The following is a 16,120-nucleotide window of genomic DNA, read 5'->3' on the forward strand; positions in this document are numbered from 1 at the left end:
TGATGATGTAATATAAAGCTTAATGTAATACAAAGGTTGGCAGGGTTGTTAAGGACACTAATGACAGTACACAGCTGCAACAGGATCTAGAAAAGTTGAGCAGATGGGCTGAGAGGTGGAAAATGAAGTTTAACATTGACAAATGTAAAATACTACATATGGGAAGCAGTAACCCCAGAGTAACGTATCAACTGTGTGGTACTACACTGACTGATGTAGAGAGTGAAAAGGACCTGGGAGTAATTGTCTAGGCATATATGAAGTTTTCTGAGCAGTGCAGACAGTCTGCAAGCGTAGCTCATGGTGTCTTGTCAATGATATACAGGAATTTTTCTAGCAGGGAAAAGGAGGTAAATGGTCAGGCCACACCTTGAGTACTGTATACAGGTCTGGAGGACTCATTTTAAGATGGATGTAGAGCTGTTGGAACGAGTACAGAGAAGGGCAATAAGATTAGTGAACAGAACAAAGGGTTGCTCTTACGAAGAAAGGCTTAACTCAGTGGTTTTCAACCTTTTTTTAATAACAGCAGCCCAAAGTCATTTATCTTTTTTTTTGGGGCACCCCTACTCAATTTTCTGCCTGTTAGATCCGATTCTCTCTCTGTATATATATATATCTATATAATATTAAAAATATATATGTTATATGATAGTTATTACAATAATATAATTATAAAATTACATTTCATAATACAAATTATATATATATATATAGTATATAATAATTTTATTCTTTATATAGAGGTACTAAGTCAACATCAATTTTAGATCACCACAAAATTAAAAAGATACTGTATGCCTTTTTATAATGAAATGAATATATAAATTTTAAAAAATAATAATAATAAGTTTAAGTAGCTTAAACCCAAATTACGTGGCACCCCTGGAATGTTGTTTCGGCACCCTAAGGTGCTGCAGCACCCCATTTGAAAACCACTGGCTTAAGTTTTGCAAATTTCAGTGTCTGTAGACTAGGCACCTGCGAGGTGATCTGATTGAGGTGTATAAAGCCTTGAATGGTTTGCGCATGCTCAATGCTGATGGGATTCTTTCTCTTGCTCAGAATAATAACCTGAGAGGGCCATAAATTCAAATTGAGGAAAGACAGATGTAGGATAGATATGCAGAAGTTTGCCTTCAGCCAGCAGGTAATTGGTTGGTGGAACAAACTTCCATCCTTTGTTGTGGAAGTTGATAGCCTAAATAAATTTAAAGCTGAGCTGGACAGGTATTTGGAATGGACAGGTGTTTGGAGGGGTGAAATGGGAGCGTTTTTTTCTTTTTTTCTTTTTTTTTTTTTTTTTTTTTTTTTTTTTTGGCTGATGCTGTATAAGCTTGCTTTCTTGCATCATATGCCTCTACTAATGCTAATAGGTCTGTAATTACTAGTGTCATCCCTCAACACCACTTTGCGAATTCGGGATACATTTGCACATCTCCAATCTGTGGAGACCTCCCCTGAATCCAAGGATGCTCTGATAATTATGGCTAAGCGTTTGCTTTCTGCCTTTGCTGCCTCCTTTAATATCCCATCCATTCCAGGTGCTTTTCTTAGGTTTAACTTCACAATTTCTCCTCCATTTTGGACTCAGTTATTACACAATCATTTAGCTTCCTGTTAGAGTTTGATAAACGTCTGGCCTCTAATTCAATATAGAATCCCTCATATGTGAATGTAGATGCACAATACTCATTCAATTTGTCTGCTACCTGAGCAGTATCATCAACAGCCAAACCATCGATATTAAGTAGACCAATCTGATTTATTCCCTTTCTTGTAGAGCAGGGGTCAGCAACCTGCGGCTTGCGAGCCACACGCAGCTCTTTGAACATGTAACTGCAGCTCTTTAAATTTTAGCCCACATGAAGCACAATTTAAAATGGAGTTAGAGGACTTAAAAACTAAGAACATGTGGAGTGCGAGACTAAAATGCCTTAAAACTTAAATTGAGGATTTGGAAAGGCAAAGTGCTGCTCTTGCAATTCTACACAAATGGATGATGACAGATGAGTTGAAAAAGCAAGACCAAATTGTGTTCAATGCGTGGAGTAGCTTATCAGACAAGTATATAAATTTGAAAATATATGCAATTGGACTTCTCTCAGTTTTTTGTTCGGCGTATTTCTGTGGGCAAATATTTTCGAACACGAACTATATTAAAAATAAATCAAGAAATCAACCGAACAATGAGAGTCTCCCAGCACCTTTAAAGATGAAAATAATGGCATAACGGTCGGATTTCTGGAGGTCACAACCATAAAACAATTAGCAGTCACCTGTTTATTGTGCTTTTCTGTTAGTGCAATTTATCATAAAAGGATAGTAAACTTGATCTTATTGAATTTGTGATAATACCGACAAATGGAATTCTGTGGGTTTGTTTATTGTTATTTGGTTTTTAGGAGCATTAGCAACTAAGGCCATATTGCTCCGGGGATATGCGGTGGTCATTCCCTGACCTTATCGCATCCTCTGTATTTGGTGGTCGTGGGCTTGAACCCCGGTCTAATCAAGAAGCGTGTGCTACACACTGCTGCTCCTGCCCACCTGGCTACGGAGGCACCTAATTCTGAGGGTTATTATGGTGAAATGTGTTTACACTTCCATGGAATCTTCAATCATTTAAAAAAATTTATTTTCGTAATCTTCTCTTCATTCCTATTTTTAAAGCTTGGGAACTTGTTACTCTGTTCTCACTTGTGCGTATCGTGTTACTTGCAATTTGTGTGTGCCATGTTCTTTGTTATTAATTGCTTATCTTTTTACTGTTTTAAATTTTAACCCCCACCCACAAATGGCAGTGAACAGAAATGTCAACTAGTTAGTATGTACATATTACAGTACATATTAATTATTCCGATTTTCACATATCTTTTAATTTTTTAATTGTTAAGGTAATAAAGGGTAAATTTGTGCTTATTATATCTTTACTTTTATAGCCTGTGGATAATATTCCTCCTATTTTTGCTAATTAGAATCGCTGCTTAATAGAATTAAAATTCAATTCAAAAATGTGATTACAATGACTACTGCTTACTACACATCGTATACTGAACAGTACTTTACTATGGTGAGTCCATTGTAACGTGATTTGATTGTACAGCGAACCAATTGTAAAGCAGGTTCTAAAAAAAAATCCATTGTATTTTTAACTATTTATGTGAAACTTCGGATAACTGGGGCAGCTGCTATTTGTTTGTTATTTAGTTTTTAGGAGCATTAGCAACTAAGGCCATATTGCTCCGCGAATATGCGGTGGTCATTCCCTGACCTTTCCACATCCTCTGTATTAGGGGGCAGCCACTTAATCAGGCAAAAATGTACAAGTTCCGGTGTGTCCCAAATAACCGGAATCGACTGTATATATATTTTTAATAAAACACCTTCCCATTCCATTCCATTTCTTAACCCCCCCCCCCAGCTTCAGATTCTCTTCGGATTCTCTTATTTTTTTAGATTAGATAAAAAATGGCTCTTCACCAAAAAAAAAAAAAAAGGCTGCTGACCCCTGTTCTAGAGCTTACATAACTAAAGAGGCCTATTTCATTGCATTCTTTGCCAAAGATTTCTCGTAATCTTTGATAATTTAGATGCAGTGTAGTACCACACAGTTGATATGTTTCTCTTCGGTTATTGCTACCCATGTGCAATATTTTATATTTGTTAATATTAAACTTCAGTTGCCAATTCTCAGCCCATTTGCCCAACTTATCTAGATCCAGTTGGAGTAGCATACTGTGTTCACTGTCATTAACAACCCCGCCAACCTTTGTTTCACTGAAAACTTGGACATTAAACCTAATATACCTTCATCAATATCATTGATCAATGGGCCCAACACCAAACCCTGGGGAACTTCACTAATAACATTTGCCCAAGAAGAGCAGTGTCCCTTGATTACCACTCTCTCTCATCATCTCCCACTCAACCATCCCTTTATCCATTGTAGCAACTTAACCACAATACCATACCTCTCCAATTTGTACAGCAGTTTTCCATGTGCAACAGTATCAAATGCTGTGCTGAAATCCAAGTATAAAGGTAAAAAAGGTAAACTTCAGCCATTATCAACCAACTGCACAATGGAAGCCTCCTCAACAATTGGGAGGGAGATTGACCATAATCTGCCACGCTGCACCAGTGCGGGTTGGAGATTGACCGTATTTAGCAGTCAGGAGGTTAAACCCTTGTCTACTCAAGGAGCGTCTGCTACTGCACTCCTGCTCCTGACCATTCGGCTAGGGAGGCCCACAATCCAAGTATATGATATCAAAATTATTTTTGGCATTCAGTTCCTTTGTGACAACATCATAGTATCTAATCAAATTGGTCAGACAAGACTTCCGTTTAACAAACCCACACTTTGTCTTGTCTAGATGATCCTGCAATGATTCTTTAACCAGTGATTCCATTATTTTCCCGGGAATACAAGTTAAACTAATAGGTCTATAGTTACTTGTGTCACCTTTTGAACCTGCTTTGTGAATTGGTGACACATTTGCACACCTTCAGTCCACGAGGACCTCCCCCGAGTCCAAAGGAAGCTCTCATAATTACGGCTAAGATCTTGCTTACTTTCTTTGCTGCCTCCTTTAATAGAACTGGACAGATCCAGTCTTTTCCAGGTGCCTTTTTTTATGCTTAACTTCCAACAATTTCTCCTCCACTTTGCTCTCAGTTATTACAAAATCACTTAGCTCCCTCTTAGAGTTTGATAAACTTCTGGCACTCCCCTCATTTAATAACTCTTCATGTGTGAATGTAGATGCAAAATACTCATTCGGTTTATCAGCTACCTGAGCATGATCACCAATAGTCAACCCATCTATGTTAAGTGGTCGATCTGATTCAGCCTTTTCCTTCTAGAGTTTACATAAGTAAAGAACTCTTTGCATCCTTTGGCAATGATTTCTCATAATCTGACTTCGCCAGCCTAACCTCCTTTGTTCCCTTAAAACATGATATCTGCACTACAATGTCATCAACCTTTGCCCCTGGCAGACATACCCTAGTCCTGTTCCATCTATCCTTTTTGCGCAATATGTTCCCCGTTTCCCTGACAATAGAGTCACTGACAACAACTAGTTCCTTTGGAACCATTTATACTGGTTATACCACATTTATACCACATATACTGGTTCAAATTATAAGATAAATGGAAAGTGACTGGATAGGTTAGATTCTGGAACATATTTATTAACAAAACAGCACTGGGCACTATCACCTTTCATTTAAATATTATATCTATTTTTGCCTTTCTTTCTACACAACTACACATTGTTCTGCTTATTTCTTTGTAAAGAGGCACAAAGGGTGATGTTGTTGTACACGTTGGAACTAATCACATTAAGAGTAAGAAATCTGCAGATTTACTCACAAGTACGGGCCAATGTTGAAAAAAAGGACTTGTTAACAGGAGAGACTGCTTCTACAGGTATGGGATACACTTAAATAGAAAGGGTTCAAGAATATTTGCTGATGCTATCGAGGCAGTGTTAGGTGGGTCGGAAAACTGCTAGCTTGGGGGGGATACAAAGACGAATAGATTAACAGTAGCCACTGGCAGAAGTGTAAAAAGAGATTCTTCCACTGCTTCTATTGGAATGAGCAGAAGCCTGAAAAACAAGATTCAGGATATTTCAGAGACTGCTGGGAGTCATTGCGGTACAAGAAAACACATGGGTTGTGTTAGGGTAGCTAAGAATAGAAATAGGTGCATGTATACTTGCGTGTACACCAATGCTAGGAGTTTAGTAAATAAATTTGATGAATTTGAGGTATTGCTCAAAACATCAAAGGCAGATATTGTTGGGATATCAGAGACTTGGTGTCACGCAGATATAAGGAATGCAGAACTGGAATTTGGGGAGTACAACGTCTACAGAAAGGAAAGACTGGATAGGAAGGAAGGAGGGGTTATGCTGTTAGTTAAGAAATAGATAAAATCCAAGGAAGTGAAGCCAGTGGACATCGCTGGACAGTTCAGCGTCGAGTCAGTTTGGTGTGACATAAGCACTGGGAGATCAAAATTGAGAGTAGGAGTGTGCTATAGGCCCAATGACTCTGATGAGTATAATAAGAAACTGTACAGGAAAATAGAGTGGGCCAGTAAATCAGAGAGTCTTATAATGGGGGATTTTAATTTCCCAGATATTGACTGGAATTTGGGGGCTGGTCACACACTAGCAAGGCTTTTGTGGATTTATTGGATGATTGTTTTCTACATCAGCATGTTCGGGAGGCAACTAGAGGAGGAATACTCTTGATTTGATTATCAGCAGTGATTCTTCATGCATTAAGAATCTGCAGGTAAATGAACCACTAGGTGGCAGTGATCACAGTGTGCTGAAGTGGGATTTACTCAAAGAGGTAACTACCATTAGGGGTAAAGGGAAGGGTTATTGCTTTCGTAAAGGCGACTACGATGGACTGAGACTCTATTTAAATTCTATACAGTGGGACCAACTGATGATGTTACCAACAGCAAATTCAAAGTGGGAAGCATTCACAGAACTTATCTTGGAAGCTACTAGGCTTTACATACCAGCTAAGAAATATTGTTCAAGGTTTAGGTCTAAATGGATGTCAGATGAACTAATGAGGCATATGGCAGAGAAGAAACATGCATGGGATACATACAAATTAACACATGACACAGAAGCCTATGATAGATACAAGTTGATCTGTAACCAAGTTACAAAGGAGGTTAGGCAGGCGAAGGCAGATTACGAGAAATCTTTGGCAAGGGATGCAAAGAAAAACAGCAAAGAGTTCTTTACTTATGTAAACTCTAGAAGGAAGGGGATGAATCAGATTGGTCCACTTGATATCGATGGGTCAACTGTTAATGATCCTGCTCAGGTAGCTAACAAACTAAATGAATATTTTGCATTGACATTCACACATGAGGAGTTATTAAGCGAGGGAAAAGCCAGAGGTGTATTCAACTCTAGCAGTAAGCTAGAGAATCTTGTAATAACTGAGAGTAAAGTGGAGGAGAAATTGTTGAAGATAAACACAAGAAAGGCACCCGGGGTGGATGGGATCTATCCAGTTATATTAAAGGAGGCAGCAGAGGAAGTAAGCAAACCCTTAGCCATAATGATGAGAGCTTCCTTGGACTCAGGGGAGGTACCCACAGACTGGAGATGTGCAAATGTGACCCCAATTCACAAAGGAGGATCAAAGGCTGACACAAGCAATTATAGACCTGTGAGTTTAACTTCTGTTCCGGGAAAATTAATGGAGGCACTAGTTAAAGAAGCACTGCAGGATCATTTAGACAAGACTTCGGTTATAGCTCGGACACAGCATGGTTTTGTTAAGGGGAAGTCTTGCCTGACCAATTTGATTGGATACTATGATGCAGTCACAAGGGAACTGGATGCAGCGAATAACTTTGATATTATATACTTGGATCTTAGAAAGGCTTTTGATACTGTTGCACATGGAAGACTGCTGCACAAATTGGAGCAGTGTGACATTGGAGGCAAATTGCTGCTGTGGATAAAGGGGTGGCTGAGGGGGAGAAGACAGAGAGTGGTAATCAATGGACACTGCTCATCGTGGACTAATGTTATTAGTGGAGTCCCTCAGGGCTCAGTATTGGGTCCATTATTGTTTTCTGTATTCATGAATGATATTGATGATGGTATATCAAGCTTAATGTCGAAGTTTGCAGACGATACAAAGGTAGGCAGGGTTGTCAAGGACACTACTGACATTATGCGGCTGCAACAGGATCTGGAAAGGTTGAGCAGATGGGCTGAGAGGTAGCAAATGAAGTTTAACATTGACAAATGTAAAGTACTACACATGGAAAACAGCAACCCCAGAGCAACGTATCAACTCTGTTCTACTACACTGACAGTGGTAGAGAATGAAAGGGACCTGGGGGTGGTTGTGCAGGTAGATATGAAGTTCTCTGAGCAGTGCAGACGGGTTGCAAGAGTAGCTCATGGTGTATTGTCAATGATATATAGGAATTTTTCTAGCAGGGATAAGGAGGTGATTATTCCCTTGTATAAGGCAATGGTCAGGCCACACCTAGAGTACTGTATACAGGTCTGGAGGCCTCATTTCAAAAAGGATGTAGGGCTGCTGGAACGAGTACAGAGAAGGGCAACAAGATTATTGAATGGAACAAAGGGGTGCTCTTATGAAGAAAGGCTTAAGTTTTGCAAATTAAAGTGTCTGGAGACTAGGCGCCAGTGAGGTGATCTGATAGAGGTGTATAAAGCATTGAATGATTTGAGCATGCTCAATGCTGATGGGATTCTTCCTCTCGCTCAGAATAATCACCTGAGAGGGCATAAATTCAAATTGAGGAAAGAAAAATGTAGGATAGACGTGCGGAAATTTGCCTTTAGCCAGCGAGTGGTTGGATGGTGGAACAGACTTCCATCCCTTGTCGTGGAAGTTGATAGCCTAAATAAGTTTAAGGCTCAGCTGGACAGGTATTTTGAATGAATAGAGGGGTGAAGTGGAAGTGCTTTTTTTTTTTTTTTTTGGCTGATGCTGCATAAGCTTGCTTTCTTGCATCAAATGCCTCTACTAATGCTAATGCTAAAGTCGCGAGCTAGGGTTGAATGTAAAAGTGTCTGCAATTCTGCGCAGACACGATAGGAGGGAGTATATGATGAGAGACTTGCAATCAATTTAGCCTGGGAGATATTGTGCAAGACTCAAGGGGTGGAATTTTTTTCAGCCTGGTCTGTGTTTGTTGACAGGAGAGTCTGCTTCTACAGGGATGGGGTACATTTATCAGAGACGTGGTGTCACACAGATATAAGCAGTACAGAATTGGAATTTTGGGAGTACAGTGTGTACAGGAAAGATAGACAAGACAGGAAGGGAGGAGCAATTATGCTGTTAGTTAAGAAGCACATAAAATCTAAGCAAGTGTGTCCAATTGATGTTGGTGGACAATGCAGTGTTGAGTCTGTTTGGTGTGAAATAAGCGCTGGGAAAGGAAAAATGAGAGTAGGTGTGTGTTATAGGCCTAATGAATCTGATGAGTACAATGAGCAATTGTGCAGAGAAATAGAGTGGGCCAGTAAATCAGAATGTCTTATAATGGGGGATTTTAACTTTCCAGATATTGACTGGAACTTGTGGGTTGGTCACTTGCACACTAGCAAAACTTTTTTGGATTTATTGGATGACTGTTTTCTACAGTAACATATTTGAAAGGCAACCAGAGAGAGTACTACTCTCGGTCTGATTATCAGCAGTGATTATTCATGGATTAAGAATTTGCAGATAAAGGAACCACTGGGTGATAGTGATCACAATGTACTGATGTGGGAATTACTGAAAGATGTAACTACCATCAAGGCTAAAGGGAAGGGCTTTATTTTCGTAAAGGTGACTACAAAGGTCTCAGACAGTTTTTAAATTCTGTACATTGGGATAAACTGATGATGTTAGCAACATTGAATTCTAAATGACAAGCCTTCAGGAATTTAATCTTGGAGGCTACCAAGCTTTTTATTCCAACTAAGCAGCTTTTGGCAGAGAAGAAGAATTTATGGGATGCATATAGAGTATCAGGTGATGAAGAGACTTACGGCAGGTATAAACTAGTCTGTAATCAAGTCACAAAGGAGGTTAGGTGGGCAAAGGCAGATTAAGAGAAATCTTTGGCAAAGGATGCAAAGAAAAACAGCAAAGAGTTCTTTACTTATGTAAACTCTAGCAGGAAAGGGATGAATCAAATTGGACCACTTAACATAGATGGGTTGACTATTGATCATGCTCAGTTAGCTGATAAACTGAATGAGTATTTTGCACCTACATTCTCACATGAGGAGTTATTCAATGAGGGGAGTGCCAGAATTTTATCAAACGCTAACAGGGTGCTAAGTGATTTTGTAATAACTGAGAGCAAAGTGGACGAGAAATTGATAAAGTTAAACATAAGGAAAGCACCTGGGGTGGACAGAATCTACCCAGTTCTATTAAAGGAGGCAGCAAAGGAAGTAAGCAAACCCTTAGGCATATTTATGAGAGCTTCCTTGGACTCAGGGGAGGTCACCATGGACTGTAGGTGTGCAAAAGTAGCACCAATTCACAAAGGGGATTCAAAAGGTGACACAAGTAACTACAGACCTGTTAGTGTAACTTGTGTTCTGAGGAAAATAATGAAATCACTGGTTAAAGAAGCATTGCAGGATCATCTAGACAAGACTGCAGTAATAGTCATGGGTTTGTTAAAGGGAGGTCTTGTCTGATGAATTCGACTGGATACTATGATGTGGTCACAAAGGAACTGAATGCCAAAAATAATTGTGATATACTTGGATTTCAGGAAAGCTTTTGATACTGTTGCACATGGAAGACTGCTGTACAAATTGGAGAGGTATGGCACTGAGGGTAAGTTGCTACAATGGATAAAGGGATGGTTGAGTGGGAGACGACAGAGAGTGGTAATCAATGGACACTGCTTTTTGTGGACAAATGTTATTAGTGGAGTTCCCCAGGGTTTAGTGTTGGGCCCATTGTTGTTTTGTATATTTATCAATGATATTGATGAAGGTATATCAGCTTTAATGTCCAAGTTTACAGATGACACAAAGGTTGGCAGGGTTGTTAACGACAGTACACTACTCCAACTGGGAAAATGGACTGAGAAGAGACAACTAAAGTTTAACATTGACAAATGCAAAGTACTGCATATGGGTAGCAATAACCGAAGAGAAACATACCAACTGAGTGGTACTACACTCAGGGAAATAGAAAGTGAAAAAGACCTGGGGGTAATTGTGCAGTCAAATATGAAGTTCGCTGAGCAGTGCAGACGGGCTGCCAGGGCAGGTCATGGAGTCTTGTCAATGATATATAGGAATTTTGCTAGCAGGGACAGGAAGGTGATTATCCTGTTATGCAAGGCAATGATCAGGCCACACCTAGAGTACTGTGTACAGCTCTGCAGGCTTAATTTTAGGAAGGATGTAGAGCTGCTCTAACGAGTGCAAAGAAGGGCAACAAGATTTCTGAGGGGAACAAAGGGGCGCTCTTACCAAGAAAGGCTTAAGTTCTGTAAATTGCAGCACCTGGAGAGTAGGCACCTACGAGGTGATCTGATTGAGGTGTATAAGGCCTTGAATGGGTTGAGCAAGCTGAATGCTGATGGGATTCTTCCTCTTGTTCAGACTAAGAACCTGAGGGGGCACAGTTTCAAATTGAGGAAAGATAGTTGTAGAATAGATGTGCGGAAATTTCTCTTTAGCCAGCTGGTAGTTGATTGGTGGAACAGGCTTCCATCTTTTGTTGTGGAAACTAATAGCCTAACTAAATTTAAGGCTGAGCTGGATAGGCATTTGGAACGAATGTAGGGGTGGAATAGGAATAGGGTTTTTTTTTTTTTTTGGCTGATTCTGCATAAGCTTGCTTGCATCGTATGCCTCTACTAATGCTAAAATGTCTGATATGTCATACTGAAATTTATTTTAACACTGCACAGCAGGAAAAATTCCTCCTGTTTTCTCTCCCAAAAAGACAGAGCATGCTTGTTTGCTTCAGCAATTAGGACTTCCCAAATATTTATTTTCCTAAGAGAGAGACAGTTCACAGTGGTGCCATTGCGTGGCCTCCTCAATTATTATTATTATTATTAATAGCCATATAGTACAAGGAAGCCTGAGGCTTATGCTGCACCAGCCAAGAAAAAAAAAAAAAAAAAAAAAATTTCTGAGTTACCCTGTGAGAGAGAGAGAGAGAGAGAGAGAGAGAGAGAGAGAGAGAGAGAGAGAGAGAGAGAGAGAGAGAGAGAGAGAGAGAGAGAGAGAGAAGTAGAAGGAAATCACCAAGAAAGAGAAGAATGATGATATCCAGCTCAGGACCCTGGGTGTGCCAAGCCTATACTCACTAAATGTGAGCCCCTGGGGATGACAAGACAAACCTATTAGATTTACTGTGATATTACATCAAGAACCGTGGTTACAGACTTAACTGCTCTATTATGATTACTGTTTTAACGTTGTATTTGCTACCATAATAATCACCCAATTGTAACATAGTGTCATTGACATGATGCTACACAACATATGAACAGAGTAAGACTACCATGGATAGAGTAATATAGATAATCTACAGAATGCAACAAAACTTACCAGTAGCAGAAAACTACATCTTTTTACATGTTTCATTCCAGAATACTGAGGGTTTATTATTATTTTTTTTATTACTTCTACTGGACACATTACACTTCAATTGTTAGTAATTTTACTGTATTAGTTATAGAGAAATGACAGCTATCAGCTGTCATTATTAACATCTTTGCACTCATCAATAATGTGTAAATTTCTACGCTGTAAGCATCTATTTCAGAAATACAAAGGGTACTAGGAAAGTTTTGCAATACAGCTTTGTTTATTTAATTTTTTCAAAGTAATTTCCTCTACATTCAATACACCTCTCGATCCTCCGAAACCAATCTTTAAACCAGTTCTGCCAAGTTTCACTAGGGAGTAAAGCACACTCGTTGTCCCAAGCCCGTAGAAGGTCCTCATCACTGGAAAACCGCCTCCCTTTTAGCTTCATTTTCACATGCGGGAACAGTGCAAAGTCGCAGGGAGCAAGGTCTGGACTGTAGGGAGGGTGCTCGAGAAGTTTCAGTCCTGTCGTGGTCAAATATTCGGTGCAGGCTTTGGCGCGGTGAGCTGCAGCATTATTGTGATGGAGGTACCAGGTGTCCATTCTTGACTTTGGCCGCAGGTTCTTCATAGATCCAATGACTTTAGGCAGGCATTGTTCAGTATACCACTTAGCTGTGACTGTCTTCTGCGTGTCCAAAACGACACGTTCCACAATTCCACTCGATTTGAAAAATACAGCTATCATTTTCTTCTTTACAGATCGGGATTTTCTGACAATTACGGGTGTGTCGTCATCATCAAAGACCCAAACTTTGTTTTGAGCATTGGTCGGCAGATCGTAATAGTACAGCCAAGTCTCGTCACCTGTCACGATGTTGTTCACATACCGAGATTGTCCCTTATCAAACTTTTTTAACATCTCCCGGCACCAAGTCACACGTCGTGTCATCTGCTCTTCAGTCAGTTGATGCGGCACCCAGAAAGAACAAAGTTTCTTCACATGCAAATGATCTTGCAGAATCGAACGAATTGCTGGTGCATTTAGGCCCAAAGTATCCTCTATCTGTTGGTAGGTCACTCGCCTGTTTTCGTCAAGCATTTTCCTCACTGCAGTAACGTTTTCCTCCATAACTGACGTTCGTGGCCTTCCCGGCCTCTCAGAATCCTCCAGAGTGAAATTTCCCCTTTGGAATTCTCTATACCACCTGAATATCGTTGTACGATGTGGACAATCATCATCTAGTGCAAGAGTCATTTCTTCTAAGCACTGGTCTATGGTTAAACCACGCACGAAATTATACCGCAAAACTGTCCTTATCTCATTTCGTGACCACGATGCCATCGCAAGCACTTTACACTCTCACTACTAATGAATAACTGAGCCCATCGACTTGGCGCGGCGGCTACTATGCACGTATGAACATGTCTCAACATGCAGCAACAAGCAGCTTCCTGTGATTCATTGTTGCGTCATATTGCAAAACTTTCCTAGTACCCTTTGTACATATCTATAAGAAAACAAAATGAAACAAATTTTATTCTGATAATAAACATACCTATCTAATGGTAAATCAACCCACTCTGGAGGAATACTGCCCATTTTCATACTCTGGTCTTCTAGAGAATACAGTTTATAAAACAACAACATATTCAACAGGAGCAATACCACCAACCTATAAAATGTGAAAAACTATTAACTTCTTTAGAGAAAGGAAATAATATAGATAATATTCAGCTTTCCTAAGAAAATCAATTCTGTTCTAAGAAAATAATTTTTAAAGAATAACTATATTCTCTTCTTATTTTCAGTACTTAAATTTCACGGGCCACCTCAGAAATGTGGCCAGTTCTTTATCTGAATCTAAGAGGATTTATTCTCTGTATTTTTAGCAATCAAATTTCAGAGGCCCACTTAAAATTATTGACTTCCTTATAGGAAATGCAATTCATTTTAAAAAAATCAGAATTGGAAATACTTGCATGGCATCCCAGCAAGTTGTTGACAAAGGTATCTTTCATGGACAAGAGAAGCAAGCAGCTTCCTGTTAGCATTAGCATTAGTAGAGGCATTTGATGCAAGAAAGCAAGCTTATGCAGCATCAGCCAAAAAAAAAAAAAACCCACTTCCACTTCACCCCTCTGTTCGTTCAAAATACCTGTCCAGCTGAGCCTTAAATTTATTTAGGCTATCAACCTCCACTACAAGGGATGGAAGTCTATTCCACCAACCAACCACCCACCCGCTGGCTAAAGGCAAATTTCCGCACGTCTATCCTACATCTGTCTTTCCTCAATTTGAATTTATGCCCTCTCAGGTGATTTTTCTGAGCTAGAGGAAGAATCCCATCAGCATTGAGCATGCTCAAACCATTCAAGGTTTTATACACCTCTATCAGATCACCTCACTGGTGCCTAGTCTCCAGACACAGTAATTTGCAAAACTTAAGCCTTTCTTCGTAAGAGCACCCCTTTGTTCCATTCACTAATCTTGTTGCCCTTCTCCGTACTCGTTCCAGCAGCTCTACATCCTTCTTGAAATGAGGCCTCCAGACCTGTATACAGTACTCTAGGTGTGGCCTGACCATTGCCTTATACAAGGGAACAATCACCTCCTTATCCCTGCTTGAAAAATTCCTGTATATCATTGACAATACTCCATGAGCTACTCTTGCAGCCCGTCTGCACTGCTCAGAGAACTTCATATCTGCCTGCACAACCACCCCCAAGTCCTTTTCATTCTCTACCACTGTCAGTGTAGTACCACAGAGTTGATACGTTGCTCTGGGGTTGCTGTTTCCCATGTGTAGTACTTTACATTTGTCAATGTTAAACTTCATTTGCCATCTCTCAGCCCATCTGCTCAACCTTTCCAGATCCTGTTGCAACAGCATAGTGTCAGTAGTGTCCTTGACAACCCTGCCAACCTTTGTATCATCTGCAAACTTGGACATTAAGCTTGATATACCATCATCAATATCATTTATAAATACAGAAAACAATAATGGACCCAACACTGAGCCCTGAGGGACTCCACTAATAACATTAGTCCACGATGAGCAGTGTCCATTGATTACCACTCTCTGTCTTCTCCCCCTCAACCACCCCTTTATCCATAGCAGCAATTTGCCTCCAATGTTACACTGCTCCAATTTGTGTAGCAGTCTTCCATGTGCAACAGTATCAAAAGCCTTTCTAAGATCCAAGTACATAATATCAAAGCTATTCCCTGCATCCAGTTCTTTTGTGACTGCATCATAGTATCCAATCAAATTGGTCAGGCAAGACTTCCCCTTAACAAAACCATGCTGTGTCCAAGCTATAACTGAAGTCTTGTCTAAATGATCCTGCAGTGCTTCTTTAACCAGTGCCTCCATTAATTTTCCTGGAACAGAAGTTAAGCTCACAGGTCTATAATTACTTGTGTCAGCCTTTGATCCCCCTTTGTGAATTTGGGTCATATTTGCACATCTCCAGTCTATGGGTACCTCCACTGAGTCCAAGGAAGCTCTCATAATTATGGCTAAGGGTTTGCTTACTTCCTTTGCTGCCTCCTTTAATATAACTGGATAGATCCCATCCACCCCGGGTGCCTTTCTTGTGTTTATCTTCAACAGTTTCTCCTCCACTTTACTCCCAGTTATTTCAAGATTCTGTAGCTTACTGCTAGAGTTGAACACACCTCTGGCATTCCCCTCGCTGAATAACTCCTCATTTGTGAATGTCGATGCAAAATATTCATTTAGTTTGTTAGCTACCTGAGCAGGATCATCAACAGTTGACCCATCAATATCAAGTGGACCAATCTGATTCATCCCCTTCCTTCTAGAGTTTACATAAGTAAAGAACTCTTTGCTGTTTTTCTTTGCATCCCTTGCCAAGGATTTCTCGTAATCTGCCTTCGCCTGCCTAACCTCCTTTGTAACTTGATTGCATATCAACTTGTATCTATCATAGGCTTCTGTGTCGTGTTAATTTGTATGTATCCCATGCATTTTTCTTCTCTGCCATATGCCTCATTA

The 16,120-nt window shown here is 39.9% G+C and overlaps 1 protein-coding gene across 1 annotated transcript in view; it reads right to left on the minus strand.

Annotated features, from left to right (window-relative positions):
- Window positions 1–16,120, minus strand: part of LOC150080194 (protein Aster-B-like) — a gene marked incomplete in the record, with an annotated part of 482,184 nt that overhangs the window by 49,670 nt on the left and 416,394 nt on the right. The window contains 1 exon segment of the mRNA XM_090380640.1: window positions 13,658–13,774. Coding sequence (XP_090236766.1) covers window positions 13,658–13,774 — 117 coding nt within the window.

The sequence above is a fragment of the Mastigoproctus giganteus genome, chromosome 9 (assembly GCF_048544385.1).
Source record: "Mastigoproctus giganteus isolate SK-2022 chromosome 9, ASM4854438v1, whole genome shotgun sequence".
NCBI classification, from domain to species: Eukaryota; Metazoa; Arthropoda; class Arachnida; order Uropygi; family Thelyphonidae; genus Mastigoproctus; species Mastigoproctus giganteus.